This window comes from Trachymyrmex septentrionalis, unplaced genomic scaffold, assembly GCF_001594115.1.
Source record: "Trachymyrmex septentrionalis isolate Tsep2-gDNA-1 unplaced genomic scaffold, Tsep1.0 scaffold80, whole genome shotgun sequence".
In the NCBI taxonomy this organism is placed as follows: Eukaryota; Metazoa; Arthropoda; class Insecta; order Hymenoptera; family Formicidae; genus Trachymyrmex; species Trachymyrmex septentrionalis.
In genome coordinates, this window is record NW_017305988.1 from 4,320 (window position 1) to 20,421 (window position 16,102).

A 16,102-nucleotide genomic window follows, 5' to 3' on the forward strand; every position below is an offset into this window, starting at 1 on the left:
AAAAAAAAATGAATTTAATGAACAATCAGTAAATTGATGCGTATATGCATCTAGATATATAGCTTTATTTTATATAATTAATAAAATTATCATGTATTTGTTACCTGAATAAAAAACATTAATTTATTACTCATCAATCGGATGCGCAACAATGGAGTTATGTCTGCAATGTCGTCACGATGATTCTGTAACAAAAAGAATGTGAACTCCCAATTAAAACAGAGCAGAAAAAATCAATCAATATTTTTAAAAATTTAAGCAAAAAATTGTGAAATTAAAAAAATATTTACTAAACATAAAGTTATCTTAAATAATTATATGTTATAGTAACCATATAATTTTTTAAATATATAAATATATTTATTATTTAAATATATAAATATATACTTATATATTTATTAAATTTAAATATATAAATATATTTAATATATTTTTATAAGAATCGAATTTAAAAAAGATGTTTACACTCATCTTTATTTAAAGAATGTATAACTTATTATTAATCTTTATTTAACTGTAAATCGTCGAGCAATAAAAATTGAGGTGTAATGTTAGGACGTGAACTTGAGGTAACAATTATGTAAAAAAAAATTTGTTATCGTTTGCCCGTCGTCAGTACATTGATAAAAAATATTTGAAATTAATACCAAATCAATACTTCTGTGTACGGCAATACAATTACGGTATCACATTAAACATTGAGTCGCGCCACTAAAACTAAACTGCAGAGTTCTGAGAAAATCGATATATGAAATTATTTCATTTTAATTCCGCGACGAAATACTAATTGGAGTTTGTTTTATTTTATATAATATAAGTCAAATATTGATTTATATATTGATACACGGGGCTCGGTCGTATTTAAAATATTGTATATTTTTAATAAAAAAGATAATAGAGTTACTTTTGAGCAATCTTACTACTTGATTCATCAATTAGCGTTCGTAGATATATCATCCGTCGTGGATTAATGCGACATCCGGAGCGATTCGTAACACATCAATCCCTGTAAAATCGTCGAGCGAATGCCGAAGTGGTAACTAACAACCGCGTCGCGCGGCAGTTTCCCCCACTCCTCGCTGTTCGCGCGGGAAAACCGAGCGGGAGCGTGCCTCCCCTTCCTCTCGCCGTTCACTTCACGCCGTATTCAAACGGCGCACGACGAACAGACTCTGATTAGAGGATCTCTATTGTCTGTTACAAAAATAATCAATCACGATTGGTTAATTTCGTACTATGCTTACGGCTTGCGACCCTGTTTATTGTAGAACAAGTTTAAGAGAGCATTTATATTGGTATCGTATGAAAATTAAATGATCAAATTTACAAAAATATTCATAATTTAATTGATCAATATCTAGTGAATTTGTTTACTTTTGTAATTTTATGCTGCGAAAGCGCGTACAGAGTCGGATTTTGTAAATGATTCTTCAATAAATTATTATATTATAAAATTATTCAAAAAATTATAATAAATTATTATATTTATAAAATGATTATAAATGATAATAAATAAAAATATATGCATCTCAACGGGTGTACATCAATTGCCCATATCGCTAATTGGCTAATTTAAAATAATATAAGCTCATTGGTGAAGCAGTGAAAAATTACTAGGAACAGGCCAATGTGAGTGGTGTGTGCAATTAAACTGCGTGCATGTGTAACGCTCTCCATTTCAACTGCACTTTAGTAAGTATGTATGTACATACATACATATTGGATGAGATACCCGAATATAGTTTAAGTTTGCCCAAAAATCTGTTTGAGCCTTCGAAAGCCTTTCCTGATTACGAATATCTCAATTAAAACTCGATTCATCTATTTTAGCTGTAATTTCAACATGAAGAAATTTGTCTTTGATCAGAAGTCTTTTCTGTCGACCCTTAAGGCTGCAGCCACAATAGAAGGAATAAGTAATATTTCAACCTATCAGAAATCGGATACACTGAAATACACGGTTATGTGATAGGTTGAAATCTTTATTTGTTTTTTAATTTGTTTGCTAATTCTATTCCTTATATTGTGACTGCCCCTTAATAATTGGATTAGATTGGTCGGCCAGTTGTATTCAGCGTCGAGAAGAAAATTCCTATACGGACGCCACGCAATAAATGGAACATTTATTCATATTAAAAACCGCATTCCTGCCCTGCATTGTGCTTACATTGTTCGAGTGCGCGCCGTAAACGTCGGTAACGATGCGAGGAACGTTTTATAGACACTGGTATGTGTTGTTCCCCGATACAAGTGTCGATCAACTCCGAATGCACGAGAAGTGTTTTACGTGGGCCTACGAGTGATTCGGCATCATCTTCCTGGGCCAAGAATTCTACGCAGGTACGCGCCTTTTTGACGGCGACGCTACGCGGGCAGTTGACTACTGTGGACCGCTCGAAACACGATCCACAAATAGGCGGATAATGGTCCAGTATTTGATGCTTGGCTAGTCCCTGGAAGTCCCTTCAAGGTCGACGATGCGGCGCCTCCTCGTTCGGATCTTCTCCCGCGTACGTGTCGACGGGTCGCCGTAACCTCCAAAGTTTGTTTGAGGCTTGAAGCGATACTCTCTATTCTGACATAAAACAACAACCCGGACTGTCGTCATGCAGATGGCTCATCCTGCTTTGAGCGCAATGTGTCGAGAGCAGCTTGCAGGTCAACTCCCGTGTAAACCCGCCTCACCCCTCACTATAGTACCCTTGTGGATAATCCCTTGGCTATTGTGGATCATCATCCTGATCTACTCTGATCTTTATGTCTCTATATGCGGCCTATATGTAATTAACTCATCTGTTTCGTTTTAATAGTGCAACCATGAACACTACAATAAGCACTGTCAGTAGCGGTGGTGACAAACGTCTACCGGAAACGACTGTACAGACCGTGGCACAAAACTTAACTACAATGCAACAGAATGTACAGAGTGTCCAGAATGTACAGAGTATGGTACAGAGTAATGTACCAAACATTCAACCGACTCAGACTATTGTTGGATCCATGACACCCAGCGGTCTAGTAGGCAAATCGGTATCTCTGGACATGAATCCAAAATTATCTTTAATGAAACCTGTGGTACCTTCTGGTGCTACCCCATCTACAGAAACGAGTAAAATAACAACAACGGTAATTCTAGCATTGTGCTAAAGCTAATGTTATAGTATTAATATGTTACGTTGCTTACAGGACTGTTGCAAATGCGTGCGTGTACATACACACACGCACGCACGCACATAGTAATTATATTTTATTTTATATAATGAAATATTTTACTATGTTTTACTGCAAAATAAAATTTTATACAATTTTTTGTTTTATAATAAAGTAAATAAAGTTTTATTTCAACACTTAGTATTAAATGTATCAAAAAGTATATTATATAATGTAGGATATTTTAATAATGGAAAATGAACTTGTCAAGTGCTTTAATGCATATGTACAATTTGTGATAGATTTATTAATATCAAATTCAACGCTTCTAGTTATGTTCTATAGGATCTACAGTAAAAATAATATCACCAGGAATGTTAAGTACTGTGGAAAGGCAAATTCCATCTCAAACACAATTATCACATCAAGTAACTATACCTACGTACCATGTACCGCGTGGACCTGCTGCAGTTGCTAATATCTCTGCACCTAGATCAACAGTTGCCACTCCTATCGTCAGGACAAATGTAGGACAAATTGTGCCTGCTACTCGACCAGGGTACATACAACCTAATAACACAGTTTCTGAAGTAATATAGTAAAAAAAGATGAAACATAATATATGTAATTAAAAGGGAGAAATTAAAATAATTATTTATAATTTTAGAAATATATACACAGAATTGTTTTAATAGAACAAACTAGTTATACCACATCACATGTCGATTTTTTCAGTAGTAATACACCAATCTCTAATCCTCAATGGCAACCTAAAACATCTGTTGCATTATATGCGCAACCGCAAAGACATCCCACTCCTTCCGTCAGCAGAGTCTCCAGGCCATCGTCCACTGTGTACACAGGACAACAGCCACGATTAATTACGCCAGCCAGTCAAGCAAGATCTGTTCAAGCTACCATGGTTGCTGGTAGTTCGTCCAGGTTAATAGCACCCGTCTTGCAAACTAATCTTACTAGACATCCAGTTGCACAAAACAGACCGCCAACGCCGCAAGTAGTAACTGTGTCACAGACCTCGCAACCCATCAGATCGTCGACGCAAACCATTCAAGTAAATTATGTGATATAATAAATTAATATATGTCATATACATATATCATATATAATATATGTGTAATGTTGTACAACTTTTTGTTTACTCTTTTACGCACTTTCAAAAACTTACAGTTGTCAAACACAGTTTTGAGTCATGGTACACGAATATCGACACAATGCGTTCGACCCGGCGGTGAAGGCATACGTGACGGTTGAGTGTACTACTTTTCTGAATTGCACATAAATGCCAAGAAGGGATATATATACAATTTATGAATTTATAAATTTTATTGAAATGTTTAGCCTACTCAGTCTAGCAGACCTCTAACTACAACTGGTACGACGAAACGTATAGCTGCATCACCCATTGTAGAGACAGTCAACAGAATAAGCAGTACAGCTTCAGTTACTGTCGGTTCGGTGGAACCAACAGTAGGACGACAATTGTCAATTAGTGGTAATACGGTGGCTGGACCATCGACCGTTAGTCATATCGTTATCCCTTCGCAACAGGTACTCTAATTATGTTGTACTCTAATTTACAATATATTGAAAATTTTTTCAAAATGATAAATGTAACAATTGTTTAACAGGTTCAACCACAGCAAGGTGCACCGCGTGTTGTTCAAACCGTCACATCTCTGTCGAGCCTCAGTACATCACAAGTAATTACAACAACCGCAAATACACAGTCTGCAAATGCAATGCGCATACTGCAAACAGTTCCAACCACAGTTGCGAAAATCGCAGGAATGTCCTTACACTCTTTGCCCATCGCTCTACCGGTTAGGGCTGCGTCGGCGCCGATCAAGGCTGCTCCTACACAGTCCCAAAATATTGGACAAACCGTCCAAGTGAAACCGGCACAAGCTAATTTACGCATGTCGTCCACCAACAGCAGTACAGTCACAAGTTCTGCTCAGCCGGTTCAAGGGCAATATATACATCCACCACATACTACTACGTATCTTTCCTTTGAGACAGGTAAAAATCAATTAAAAAAGGCTAAGTGAATTATCTTTTACATTCTTGTATCCTGTGATAAATATGATTGCATTATCTTCTGCGATAACAAAAATTTGTTTTTCAGGAACATATTCACAGTTTCGACAAGCTTCAGTGCAGCCAGTGAGATTAGTTGTTGAGCCAGGGTACGAAGAACCCCATGGTAAACCTAATGCATCTCCCCGACCGAGCATTCTGAGAAAGAGAGATCATGACAATTCACCAGTTAAAGGTATGATTATGTTAGTAAATATAAATGAAACAATAACGAACGTTATATAAAAAGTATCATTTATTCTATAACAACATACAAACACATATAAATAACATATACATAATAAGTAAGGAACATTCAACTAAAATTGATGATATACAGTGACGGTTTTTTTCAAAGTATATTTTATTTTGATAGATATTTTATAATGATAGAAATTGAAAGCTTTAATTTTGCAGCGTGTTGAAACATGCTTGAAAATGTTGACTTTAATGTATTAAGAAAATATTTATATGTGATAGTTTATGTTTACATATGACAAAAAATTCTCGTTCTACCCAATTTGTTAAGACAGTTCAAACCGAAAAGAATATTAAAATAAAAGTAAATTAGATATTGCAGATAAATTTTTTGTATATATTTTTTTAATGTGCTACACATTTATAATTAATTATAGTGGTTTTATTTTCTCTATCTTCTATTATATATTATAAAATGAGACCTGAAATTTCCTAATAAATTATTTATACTTGTTTAATGAATATCCATTATAGAATTTCAATTTCACAGGGGAGTCACAATTTCTTACAGGTGCAGCTAAAAATTTAGTTCCCGTATTAGCATCTTTGCCATCAAGTAGATCAATGTCCAGTCCGCCATGCTCACCGAAGGGTGATCAGGATGGTGGTGGATGCCAAAGTTCTGGATCTACAACTGTATCTGCTACATCTTCGCCAGGCCTCGACGAGGAACTTGAACAATCCAGAATTACTATTAATCCCACTATAGAAATGTCGCCAAGAAAAAAACCACGCAAACAGCAACTTACAGGCGTAGAATTAACTGAACCTAAATTTACGGAGGAAGAGATGCAATTTCTCACTGAGGAAAAATTGAAGAAGGAGAATAAAGAGGAATCAAAAGAGAAGTTGTCCGACAAAAGGCAACTCTCCAATGTACAAAGTGATATTAAATCATCTACTCAACAAACAGAAATCACAATAGCACGATCACGGCCTGTACCAAGTTTATTAGGTATATATATATATATATATACAAACATTTTGTTCCTTTATATCCTTCACATCGTTCGTATTTTCTATGTTAACTATACTCTTCCTAATCATATGTTTTTAGGCTCTTCTTGGAAAAACAAATGGACAGTTAGATTGCAGCATTATAGAAGACCTAGCGATGTCCGACCTCGTGAGGAAAGAAGACCAACAGTTGCTGAACTGGCGCAACAGAAATACGTATTACAGAGATTAAATGGATGGAAAATCTATCATCTCACTACACAAATGGAAGATATTTCATCCCTTGAAAAACAGGTATATTGACACATTGTTTAGATTTTTCTTCAATTTGTTTACATTTAGGGAATCATGTTTATATGATACATTCGTAGGTTCATGAAAAATTAAAAACGACACTCACGCTACTGGAATCACAGCAAACCGTTAAAAGTAAACATAACGATGGTCTCGAACGGGTAAACGAATTGATTAAAGGGAATATGCAGCGCAGTAATTTAATCAGTGAGGGCATGAACGAAGCACGTACACAACTGGTTGCTATATTTCAACATAAAGGTCCTATTACTGATCTTTTGCAACGCTGTGGTAACAAACGAGCACAGAAAAAGAGGGATAAATGAGCAATTGTGCTGAATAAATACGTAGAATCTTTATAACGAACTTTGTTGAAGAAAAGTTCAAAAGGGAACTATTTTTATCTGTGTCACAGATTCTATATATAGGAATAAATAAATGGTTTTATAAGTCTAAAAAAGACATGACTATGTCACTATATATAATAATATGTTTATAATTTTATTATATAAATCTATAACATTTTTATTTTAATATAATAATTCTTACTCCTCTAGCCAAATGTCTTTCTATTTATTTACTTTCTGCCTCTAATTAATGCACATATCTCTGTTTAGATACAACGTTCTTAGAACAAAAAATTAAAATATTTATTAGAACAAAATACAATTCAAATAAACATTGACCATGTTCAGGATAATATTTATTTTGTAACTGTTGGAAGTTTTCTTCACTGAGATAGAACTATTCCTTTAAATTCAAAAGTATAATCGATGCAAAGAAAAAAACTTTTTGCGGAAATATTTTGCTTTCAAAACATTCTATTCAACCCATGATGGAAGTATATTCCACCATGATTGAACCTGATCTGGAATCATTCTCTTCGTTTCTGAGGTTACCATGGAGATAACAGACCTTTTAAAACAAGCTTGGTAATAGCAATCCTGATAATTATTAAGTATATATATGACAATTCTATGAAAGTGTATATTTCGTAAAGTTCAAATCTTGAAACAATATGTGGTGGGGATATAGTCAACCGCTAGATTTACAAGCTGAAATAACACAAATAGAAGACTGTATTTTAAACAATCTTGAAGTATTGATTGTAGGTTCTGGTGATGCACGACATATCGTGAAAACGCTAGCTTCATCTTACATACATCCTGCTCGGACTATAACGTATCACATTATCGAACCGACTTTAGAGCAAGTTGCTAGATCGATACTTTTATTAAGCCTTTGCTTAGAAAAAGATTTGGGTATGTATTTGTGAATACTAATATCAAGCCTATGTTAGAGAAATTAATGAAACTAATATACATAATTAATATACCAAAGGACTGCAAGAGGCGACGCGATATTATTTGGAGATTTTAGGGAACACTCTTTTGAGACCTGCTACGGCTAAATATTTAGCAAAATGCGCCAAACAACTGATCGATATTCCGACCCGTACTGTTGAGTGTCCATGGTTATCATTAGAAAAATTTAAGCACAAGGATAGGGATAATTTGGAATCTATTTTTAAGTAAGTTGACGTTAAGGAGATATAGTAATAAAATAAAATAGTTTCTAACAGTGGTGGATTTTAGTATCTGAGACGCTCGAGCAAAACTTAATTTGAAACATGGAACAAAAAATTGATTAAATATATTCGTAACATCTAACTTTGACCGTTCGGCGTTCTTTATTTTATTCGATTAATTTGAAAGATTCTACAATGCAAAGCATCTAGAGACAGACTTGAAAAATTCGCCACTAGTTTTAAGTAAAGGTATTTAATGCTTCCGCAGACATTTATGTATTTCTGTATTAATTATTGTAATAATTTCTCTATAAGATTTTGGGCACGTGCAACATGCGAAGGAGTTCCCATTGTGAATTATTGGGATCGTAGAATCAGGAAGTTATTAAAAACGAGATATGACTACAGAGAAGGTGTTTTTGATTGGGATTATCATATGATTTTAAAGCCCAGATGTACCACTAATCTTACTATACAAGAATATAAGTATGTTTATACATTGTAAGCAGTTAAAACTGCATATAAAATTGTGAACAAGATGATATGCTTCTTTAGTTGAAATGATTATCTGAATATATCAATGAGAAAAAAAACAAAATATGTTATTATAATTATTAGATTTTGGAGAAATAATGGAATAGCTTTTACATGGCTCGAAGGCGAACCAATTAGAAGCAATCCAACTCTGTTGAATAATATAATTCAACTTGGACCTGGTTTTATACATTATGCATACTTGGGAGACATTGTGAATGGTCCGTTTTTTACATGGGCTGCGGTTGGAAAAAATGAAGACAAGTAATAAAATATATTCAAAAAAAAATTTACATGCTTGCTTCCCATAAATAAAAATTCTTAAATCTTAAAGACGTAGGGCAACTGACATTGCTGAACGTGAGATAATGCGTGCAATTTATGAAATAAGAACGAAAGAGCCACTATGTGAAGATCACGTCGGTGCTCATAGAGATGTGTCAATTTTAAATGGCATTATAGTGAGCGAAATGCCGGATATTGAAATGGAAAACGAATCGTGGATAAGTACTGGAGATAAATCTAAACAAGATAAAAAGATTTCTTGGATGGAAGTACCAAATCACAAGGTACGTTTTTTTGTATGCTTTAATAGCCAATGTGAATGAATTTTACAACACTTCTTTTTAGATAATATTTCATCCTATAACGTCGCTGGAGTCTCTTAAGTCTAAATGCGAATATATAAATAGATTCCATCTGATTTGGGTGGCGCATAATATGACAAAACAATTACCAAATTTGGTACCATTGATATCTGCTGATGCACCGATGATTGTGGAATTGCGCAAACATATGGCAGATCTTCGCAAAGAGGATTTGCAGGACTTTACTAAAGAATTGAAAGAGATCGCGCGTACGAATGGACTCCGTTCACTCTACGACTTTGATTCCAATGCACATACTTTTGCTCGTTTTTGCAAAAATTAAATCCTTGAATAGTTAAATATATCTTAATAGATTAATATTAATAATGTAAATATTAATATTAATATTGTAAATATATGTTTCTCTCATATTATTATAAGCTAAAATAAAAATTTAATTGATAAAATACAAATATTATACAGAATATAAAATGTCAGTATACAATTATGTCGAAGAATATTAACAATTTCCAAACTATATTAAAGACAATCTCTTTAAATAATTCTTTTTTAAAAATAAATGTAATTTATTTTATAGCTCGTTTTTTGCCAAATAATAATACAGTAACAAAAAGGGCCAATAGAAATAATTAACGGATATAGGTAAAAAATAAAAATAAATTTTGTTACAAAATATCAAAGGATTTTGACTGACAATCTTTTTCAGCAAAATAATAAATACATATTATATTTCTTCAAATTAATATAATCAATTTAAAGAAATTAATTAATTTAATTCTCATTAATTTAAAATAATCATTCGCAGTTTTTAACTACTGATTATTGTACAATAGATATTTTTAAAATTATTTTAATTATGTAATTATTTATTATTTTGTTGATATTTTGATATTTTGTAAGAAAATTTACTTTTATTTTTTAGAGGTTCTCTATTACAAGAGGTATGCGAATAATTTAAAATCGAATCTTATAGTGAATTGGAACTCACACTACATCAGTGCATATTAAAAGTTGCTTTATATAAAATATCTCAATGCAGTGATATAATATAATTAACTTTGGCAATGAAATGATATATATTTTGTTAAGTGACGTGACAATATCATTAGTAGATAGTTACTCATTTAAAATATTTATATACTTTTACATTTATAACTTTGCTAATTTCATATAAAACAGCTTTTAATAGTGTAGTGCAAGTCAGTGCAAGTGACCAAATTCGCTAATAATGGATTTAATTCGATTCGTTTTCCGCGATTCGAAAAATCGAAATAATAAATTTAAAATCTCGAGTGGTTCATTAGTGGTTCGATTTTAAATCTATCGCCTATTTTATTTGCTTCATTTATTTGCTTCACACGACTCTCGTAAGTTAAAAATGATTTTATTTACTTAAAAAAATATATAATATTATTGAAAATAAATTTTTTTAAATTGGCTTTTAATGTAAATTCAGGAAAATTTAATTCAAATTTAGTTTTTTTTTTTTAATAAAAAAGATTTGATTTGATTCATTTTTTAATATATTATTAAAAATTTGATTCAATTCAATTTCATATAAATGTTTAATTCGTACACCTCTAGTGTATTATTTGATTGTGTAAAATAGCTGCAGTATTGTACTTTATATTTTTGCATTGGCTAGTTCCTTAACTATTTCGGACACTACGCTCTTATCTTTTTCTTCCGCCTCTTCTTCAGATTCTGTATCACTTGGTGGAAAGTCAGAAATCGCTAAAGAACACAAATATCACATATGTGTATATATGTGTGTGTGTGTGTGTGTGCGCGCGCGCGTGTGTGTATATACATATATAGGATAAGCATAGAATAATTAGATGTTCTTACCAAGTCTGTCAATTTTTTCCTGCTGGATATCCTTTAAAAACTTTTCTTGTACAGCTATTACTTCTTCAATATTTGCGCAACGAGCGTATTTTTCCAACAATTCACTGTTTAGTTCTAGGAACAAGTGTCCCCAACTAAATTTGCCAAGAATCAGGTCAGCTTCGTCTGGAAATCCCGTTATGATTAAAGTAGCTGCAATAGCCTCCGCACAACTCAATTCGCAGGGTTTTGTCGAATTGGCAGAAACCAAGAAGGGTAATATGCGAGGATGGGATGTCCTTACTTTGTTGAAGGGAGTGTCGTCGATACGCGACCAACTACAATCAACAACTGCACAACCATACTTCTCTACAATCTTGCGATCCAATGGAGTCACGCACTGCGACAAACATTTTATCTAAGAATCTAGACGACGAGATTGTTGTTGTTTATTGTTTCTTTATTTTACCTCATTGCCCACTGGAGTAAGGCAAAGGCCTGAAAATCGTGTACTCAGTCGCAGCAATTTTGTTAAACCATGTTTTACTAGCTTTTTGCCAGTACCATGTTTGGACTGTTTGGAGCAGTGCTCTAAATCCCACATAGCCACAGGGAATGGCAACGGCCACTCGTTTACCGTCTCTGCAAAGATTACATTGTACTCTTGTACCAAATGTACAATATGTACATTGCAAAACACGAAACTCATCCTAATCTAACCTGTTTCATCGTTTTCCTTATCCGAACTGTCAGACCAGTCAGACGTTCTGTCCCTCTTCTGGTGATACCTCAGCTCCTTGCAGAGAACATTACGAGGTCTCCATTGCAGCAGTTTATTCTTGTCTTTCTTTCTACGTCCCGACATTTTCAGGTACTTTGCGCTATTCCGTACCCTTCCTTCAATGTACGTTTTTTCCAAATACGTTTATCATTGTTTACGTCTTATCGTAGCTTAACTTAACCTAACATCTGCTGTTATATACGTATATAATACCGCAGGAATGTCAAACATACGCAAACACTACTTGATTGTTGACTGTTTAATTTCTTTGTATAATTGATTCTGCGCGTAGTTACACGAATTGTTATAAATATTTAAAGCGCTATAATTACCATTGCAATTATACATAACGTAAACGTATCTATTGGTAAATATTTCTTTAACCATCTTATCTTAAATTTTAATAAAAATTACCTATTCATTAGATATCATTTTGTACCGAAATAAAGATCTGTTTTTATTGATTTGACTTGAAACATTTCATCACAAAATTGTTTCGAGGAGAATAATGTCTACTTATACAATGGAAGATGTAATACAAACGGCAGAGTACGATTCGGCTAGAGATGACGATTCTCTATATGTCGCTTCGAAATGCTGGAAACGCCTTGTGGACGGTGCTATTAAAGTACGTAAGCGATTTTCGACAGTTTTTGACGCGATATTTATGTTGCAATTACTTACCGTGCTGCATTTGATAATCATATTTTTAGACTGGCTACAGAGAAGGGATACAAGACGGAGCAGACTCTGTGCTGCAAGAGGGATTCGACATTGGTTACAAAGACGGTTTCGAGACCGCTTTCACTTTAGGAAGGTACAAGGGTCTGGCTGCCGCTTTGACGTTCACATTAGAACATCCCACAGATGTGGCAGCTGTTCTTAAAAGAGCCAGACGCGGTGCATGCGGGATATGCGAGGTGGAATCGCAAAATGAAACTTCCAATTCACATGAGAAAGCTCCATTCTCCAAAGTCCTGAGCGAGCAGAGAGAACACTCTGCAGAAGTAATAAACAAGCTACATAACTATCTCGAACCAATCTTGAAGAAATCGGACATTGAAATCAATTCAACTCTTTAGATATATTTAAGTAGCAATTTACAGATTTACCGAACGAATAATTTAGTTAGATTATATATATTAAAAATAATGTTTTATATATATATATATATAAATTGTAAGGGTTAATCTCCTGTAGAAATTTTTATTGAGACACTCGAACAGTTTCGCGATTCAATACAGAGATAAGTGATAATGAATTTTTTTTTTATAAATATAATCCCTCGGGAGAACCTTCCTTCTTCCGATATAACACACTTTCCTTGGATTTCTTAAAATCGTCGCTGGTAACCTTCATACGTCGTTCACGTAGAGCCATTAAACCAGCCTCGGTACATATTGCCTAAAATAAAAATTTTTAATCCATTTTAATGAAGCAATAAAAAAAAAAGGATTTACAATTTTGCTTTAACTTTGTTTGGCATTGATTTATTCTTAGAGCCACAACTATTTTCTCTTATCTTAATAAAAGAACTGCAAGAAAGTACAAAATACATGTATAAGCAGAGTTGAATTTTTACAGAAGATTATCCTACCTTGATGTCCGCACCAGAAAGATCATCCTTTGCCATAATTAATTCCGCAAGATTCACGTCAGGCGCCAAAGTCATTCTGCTTGTGTGAATATTGAAGATTCTTCTTTTAGTCTTCTCATCTGGCAGCGGGAATTCTATTTTCCTATCGATTCGACCCGGTCTAATTAAAGCAGGATCTAAGGTCTCTATTCTGTTAGTAGCCATAACCACTTTCACATCGCCTCTACTATCAAAACCTAGTAATAATTTTTCAAATTTAACATCTGATTATTATAATAGCTAATATATTTATTAATATCGAACATAAAGTTTACTAGTATAAAAAGATTTTTGTCTGAATTTTGAATTGGGGGAAATTAGCATACCGTCCAATTGATTAAGCAATTCCAACATAGTTCTTTGAATCTCTCTTTCGCCTCCACTATTGCTGTCGTATCTTTTCGTGCCTACCGCATCTATTTCATCTATAAAGACAATAGAAGGAGCATGCTCCTCGGCAACTCTGAAAAGCTCTCTTACAAGCTTTGGACCATCCCCTAAATATTTCTGTATAAGTTCAGAACCAACAACCCTCAAAAATGTAGCCGATGTTTGATTAGCCACAGCCTTGGCAAGCAGTGTCTTCCCTGTGCCAGGTGGTCCATAAAGTATCACACCTTTCGGAGGTTTAATACCCATTTCCTCATAATATTCTGGATGAGTTAATGGTAATTCTACGGATTCCTTAATCTCCTGAATTTGAGTATCAAGACCTGAAAATATTTACGAGTCATATTCTTTGATGTTTACATAACAATTTAATTTATAATTCATTATAAATTTATCAGAATTTATATAGATAAATATAAAATATTACAAAATATTTGAATATAAAACAGATGTGTGTGTGTGTGTGTGTATGTGTGTGTGTGTGTGTGTTTATTCATAACATACCTCCGATATCAGTGTAGGTCTCCTGAGGAGCTTTTTCAAGTTTCATCACTGTAACCATAGGATCTGTATCATCTCCTAAAACGCCAACAACAGCGTGAACTTTATGATTTAACAATACAGAACAACCAGGTTCCAATTGATCTTTGTCCACAAATGACAAGATGGATACGTAATGCTCGGAGCCAACCGAGGTAGACACTATCGCATGATTGTCATCAATTATTTCTTCCAATGTTCCAACGGACATTGGTGTACCACGAAGATCGTCCACTTTCGATCTCTCTTCCTCATTCTTTTCCTCCTGCGGCTTCAGGCGCTCCTGATTCCTAATAAACTCCTCCTCCATCAGTAGATAATCCTTTATGCGCTCCATTTTTAACAATTTCAGTCTACAACGCGTGTGAGGAGTCACTTGTGGCAATTTCAGAGCTGCATCCGGCCCCTTAGTACGCCTCTTTTTTTTACCCACTCTCGTAGGAATCGGCGGCTCATACTTCTTCTTCTTATCCTTGTCATCCTTCTTGTCTCCTCCACTGCCACCAGTTCCAGATTGATTCTGACCCTATGTGACAATTTATTATTATCAAAAAATTTCACTGATAAATTAACAGTTGCATTAAAAGAAATATCGTAATCGTTTGAGAAAAGTTAAATTCTTTTTGATAAAACTTGAAAAATAAATTTAAGATAGAGCAAACATTTGAAGGATGGCTAACCTAAATCTAAACGATCGATAAGTAGAGTAGATTCTAGAAAATTAGCAACAATACACAAATGTTGCTATTCTCCTGAATAGTAAAGTTACTTCGTTTTACATTAAATAATAATCAATTGATAGTTTTGACAGACTCACCATCTTTCCTTACGACACTCAATCTGACTTCTCTGTGCCTGCTGCTCTTCGAAACGGCGGAGTCATTCGCTAGCAATTCGATTGTGCACAGTCGATAAGAAGAGATCGCATCTGTTCTCCCGCTGCGAAAATTTACGATTGCGGATAAAGAAAACGTCTTTCAAATTTATTTTAATATAATAAGAATTTGTATAAAAAGATCTTATCTATTAATTGAATAGAATTAACGATATGAAATGTACTCAATATATACGAGAAATGACCGGATCACTTTGAGAAATTCGAGAAATATTCACATTATACTCTTTCTCATTTTCGAATCATAACCGAAGATGTCTGGCGAGAGAATAATTTTATATTAAAGTGTTTATAAAATTTTTGAAGCAATTTACATTTTTTTCTAGTACTTTGCACGTAATAAGATCTATTAATTGAACAGGAAATTAAAAATGTAAAATGTACTTAATTTATAGACACAAAAAAATAATCGGGAAGTCAATCCAGGAAATTGAAAGAATTATTCTTACAGGTGTGTGTGTGTGTGTGTTGTGTACACATATACTCTTCTCCGTTTTCAAAGTTATAATCGAACATGTCTGATGCGAGTAAAGAATTTTTTTTAGAAACATTCATAAAATTTTTCAGGCAATTCATTTTTTTTTTCAGGCACTTTTGCATATATATA

The 16,102-nt window shown here is 33.7% G+C and overlaps 5 protein-coding genes across 17 annotated transcripts; 3 read left to right on the top strand and 2 right to left on the bottom strand.

Moving 5' to 3' along the window:
* Positions 1-2,071: 2,071 nt before the first annotated feature.
* LOC108754806 (histone deacetylase complex subunit SAP130-A) lies at positions 2,072-7,197 on the top strand. Of its 9 annotated transcripts, none has more exons than XM_018497412.1 (10): positions 2,072-2,658; positions 2,811-3,126; positions 3,483-3,709; positions 3,886-4,222; positions 4,510-4,719; positions 4,800-5,188; positions 5,292-5,443; positions 5,996-6,460; positions 6,563-6,756; positions 6,834-7,197. In XM_018497412.1, exons 2-10 carry the CDS (start codon positions 2,818-2,820, stop codon positions 7,080-7,082), a joined length of 2,532 nt encoding a protein of 843 aa, XP_018352914.1. In that variant the 5' UTR covers positions 2,072-2,658; positions 2,811-2,817; the 3' UTR covers positions 7,083-7,197. The 9 variants fall into 9 exon arrangements, with proteins under 9 accessions (XP_018352914.1, XP_018352913.1, XP_018352915.1 ...); XM_018497411.1 differs by having other exon boundaries at positions 2,072-2,340; XM_018497413.1 differs by having other exon boundaries at positions 2,072-3,126; positions 4,800-5,190; positions 5,297-5,443.
* Positions 7,198-7,697: 500 nt separating this feature from the next.
* Positions 7,698-9,764, top strand: LOC108754653 (dynein assembly factor 3, axonemal). Its single transcript, XM_018497125.1, has 6 exons — positions 7,698-8,018; positions 8,098-8,287; positions 8,600-8,770; positions 8,903-9,082; positions 9,153-9,387; positions 9,449-9,764. Exons 1-6 carry the CDS (start codon positions 7,775-7,777, stop codon positions 9,746-9,748), a joined length of 1,320 nt encoding a protein of 439 aa, XP_018352627.1. The 5' UTR covers positions 7,698-7,774; the 3' UTR covers positions 9,749-9,764.
* Positions 9,765-10,972: 1,208 nt separating this feature from the next.
* LOC108754649 (ribosome biogenesis protein TSR3 homolog) lies at positions 10,973-12,774 on the bottom strand. 4 transcript variants are annotated; one of them, XM_018497113.1, is made up of 5 exons: positions 12,719-12,774; positions 11,974-12,150; positions 11,723-11,895; positions 11,275-11,653; positions 10,973-11,160 (listed from the first exon to the last, which is right to left on the bottom strand). In XM_018497113.1, exons 1-5 carry the CDS (start codon positions 12,726-12,728, stop codon positions 11,051-11,053), a joined length of 849 nt encoding a protein of 282 aa, XP_018352615.1. In that variant the 5' UTR covers positions 12,729-12,774; the 3' UTR covers positions 10,973-11,050. The 4 variants fall into 4 exon arrangements, with proteins under 4 accessions (XP_018352615.1, XP_018352616.1, XP_018352617.1 ...); XM_018497114.1 differs by lacking the exon at positions 12,719-12,774 and adding an exon at positions 12,578-12,645; XM_018497115.1 differs by lacking the exon at positions 12,719-12,774 and adding an exon at positions 12,588-12,642.
* On the top strand, positions 12,328-13,146 carry LOC108754650. Of its 2 annotated transcripts, XM_018497119.1 has the most exons (3): positions 12,328-12,401; positions 12,484-12,662; positions 12,748-13,146. In XM_018497119.1, the coding sequence occupies exons 2-3, from the start codon at positions 12,543-12,545 to the stop codon at positions 13,114-13,116; spliced, it is 489 nt and encodes a 162-aa protein (XP_018352621.1). In that variant the 5' UTR covers positions 12,328-12,401; positions 12,484-12,542; the 3' UTR covers positions 13,117-13,146. The 2 variants fall into 2 exon arrangements, with proteins under 2 accessions (XP_018352621.1, XP_018352620.1); XM_018497118.1 differs by lacking the exon at positions 12,328-12,401 and having other exon boundaries at positions 12,459-12,662.
* Positions 13,147-13,231: 85 nt separating this feature from the next.
* LOC108754624 (26S protease regulatory subunit 4) lies at positions 13,232-15,516 on the bottom strand. Its single transcript, XM_018497060.1, has 5 exons — positions 15,418-15,516; positions 14,565-15,126; positions 13,997-14,383; positions 13,632-13,867; positions 13,232-13,438 (listed from the first exon to the last, which is right to left on the bottom strand). Exons 1-5 carry the CDS (start codon positions 15,418-15,420, stop codon positions 13,304-13,306), a joined length of 1,323 nt encoding a protein of 440 aa, XP_018352562.1. The 5' UTR covers positions 15,421-15,516; the 3' UTR covers positions 13,232-13,303.
* Positions 15,517-16,102: the final 586 nt, after the last annotated feature.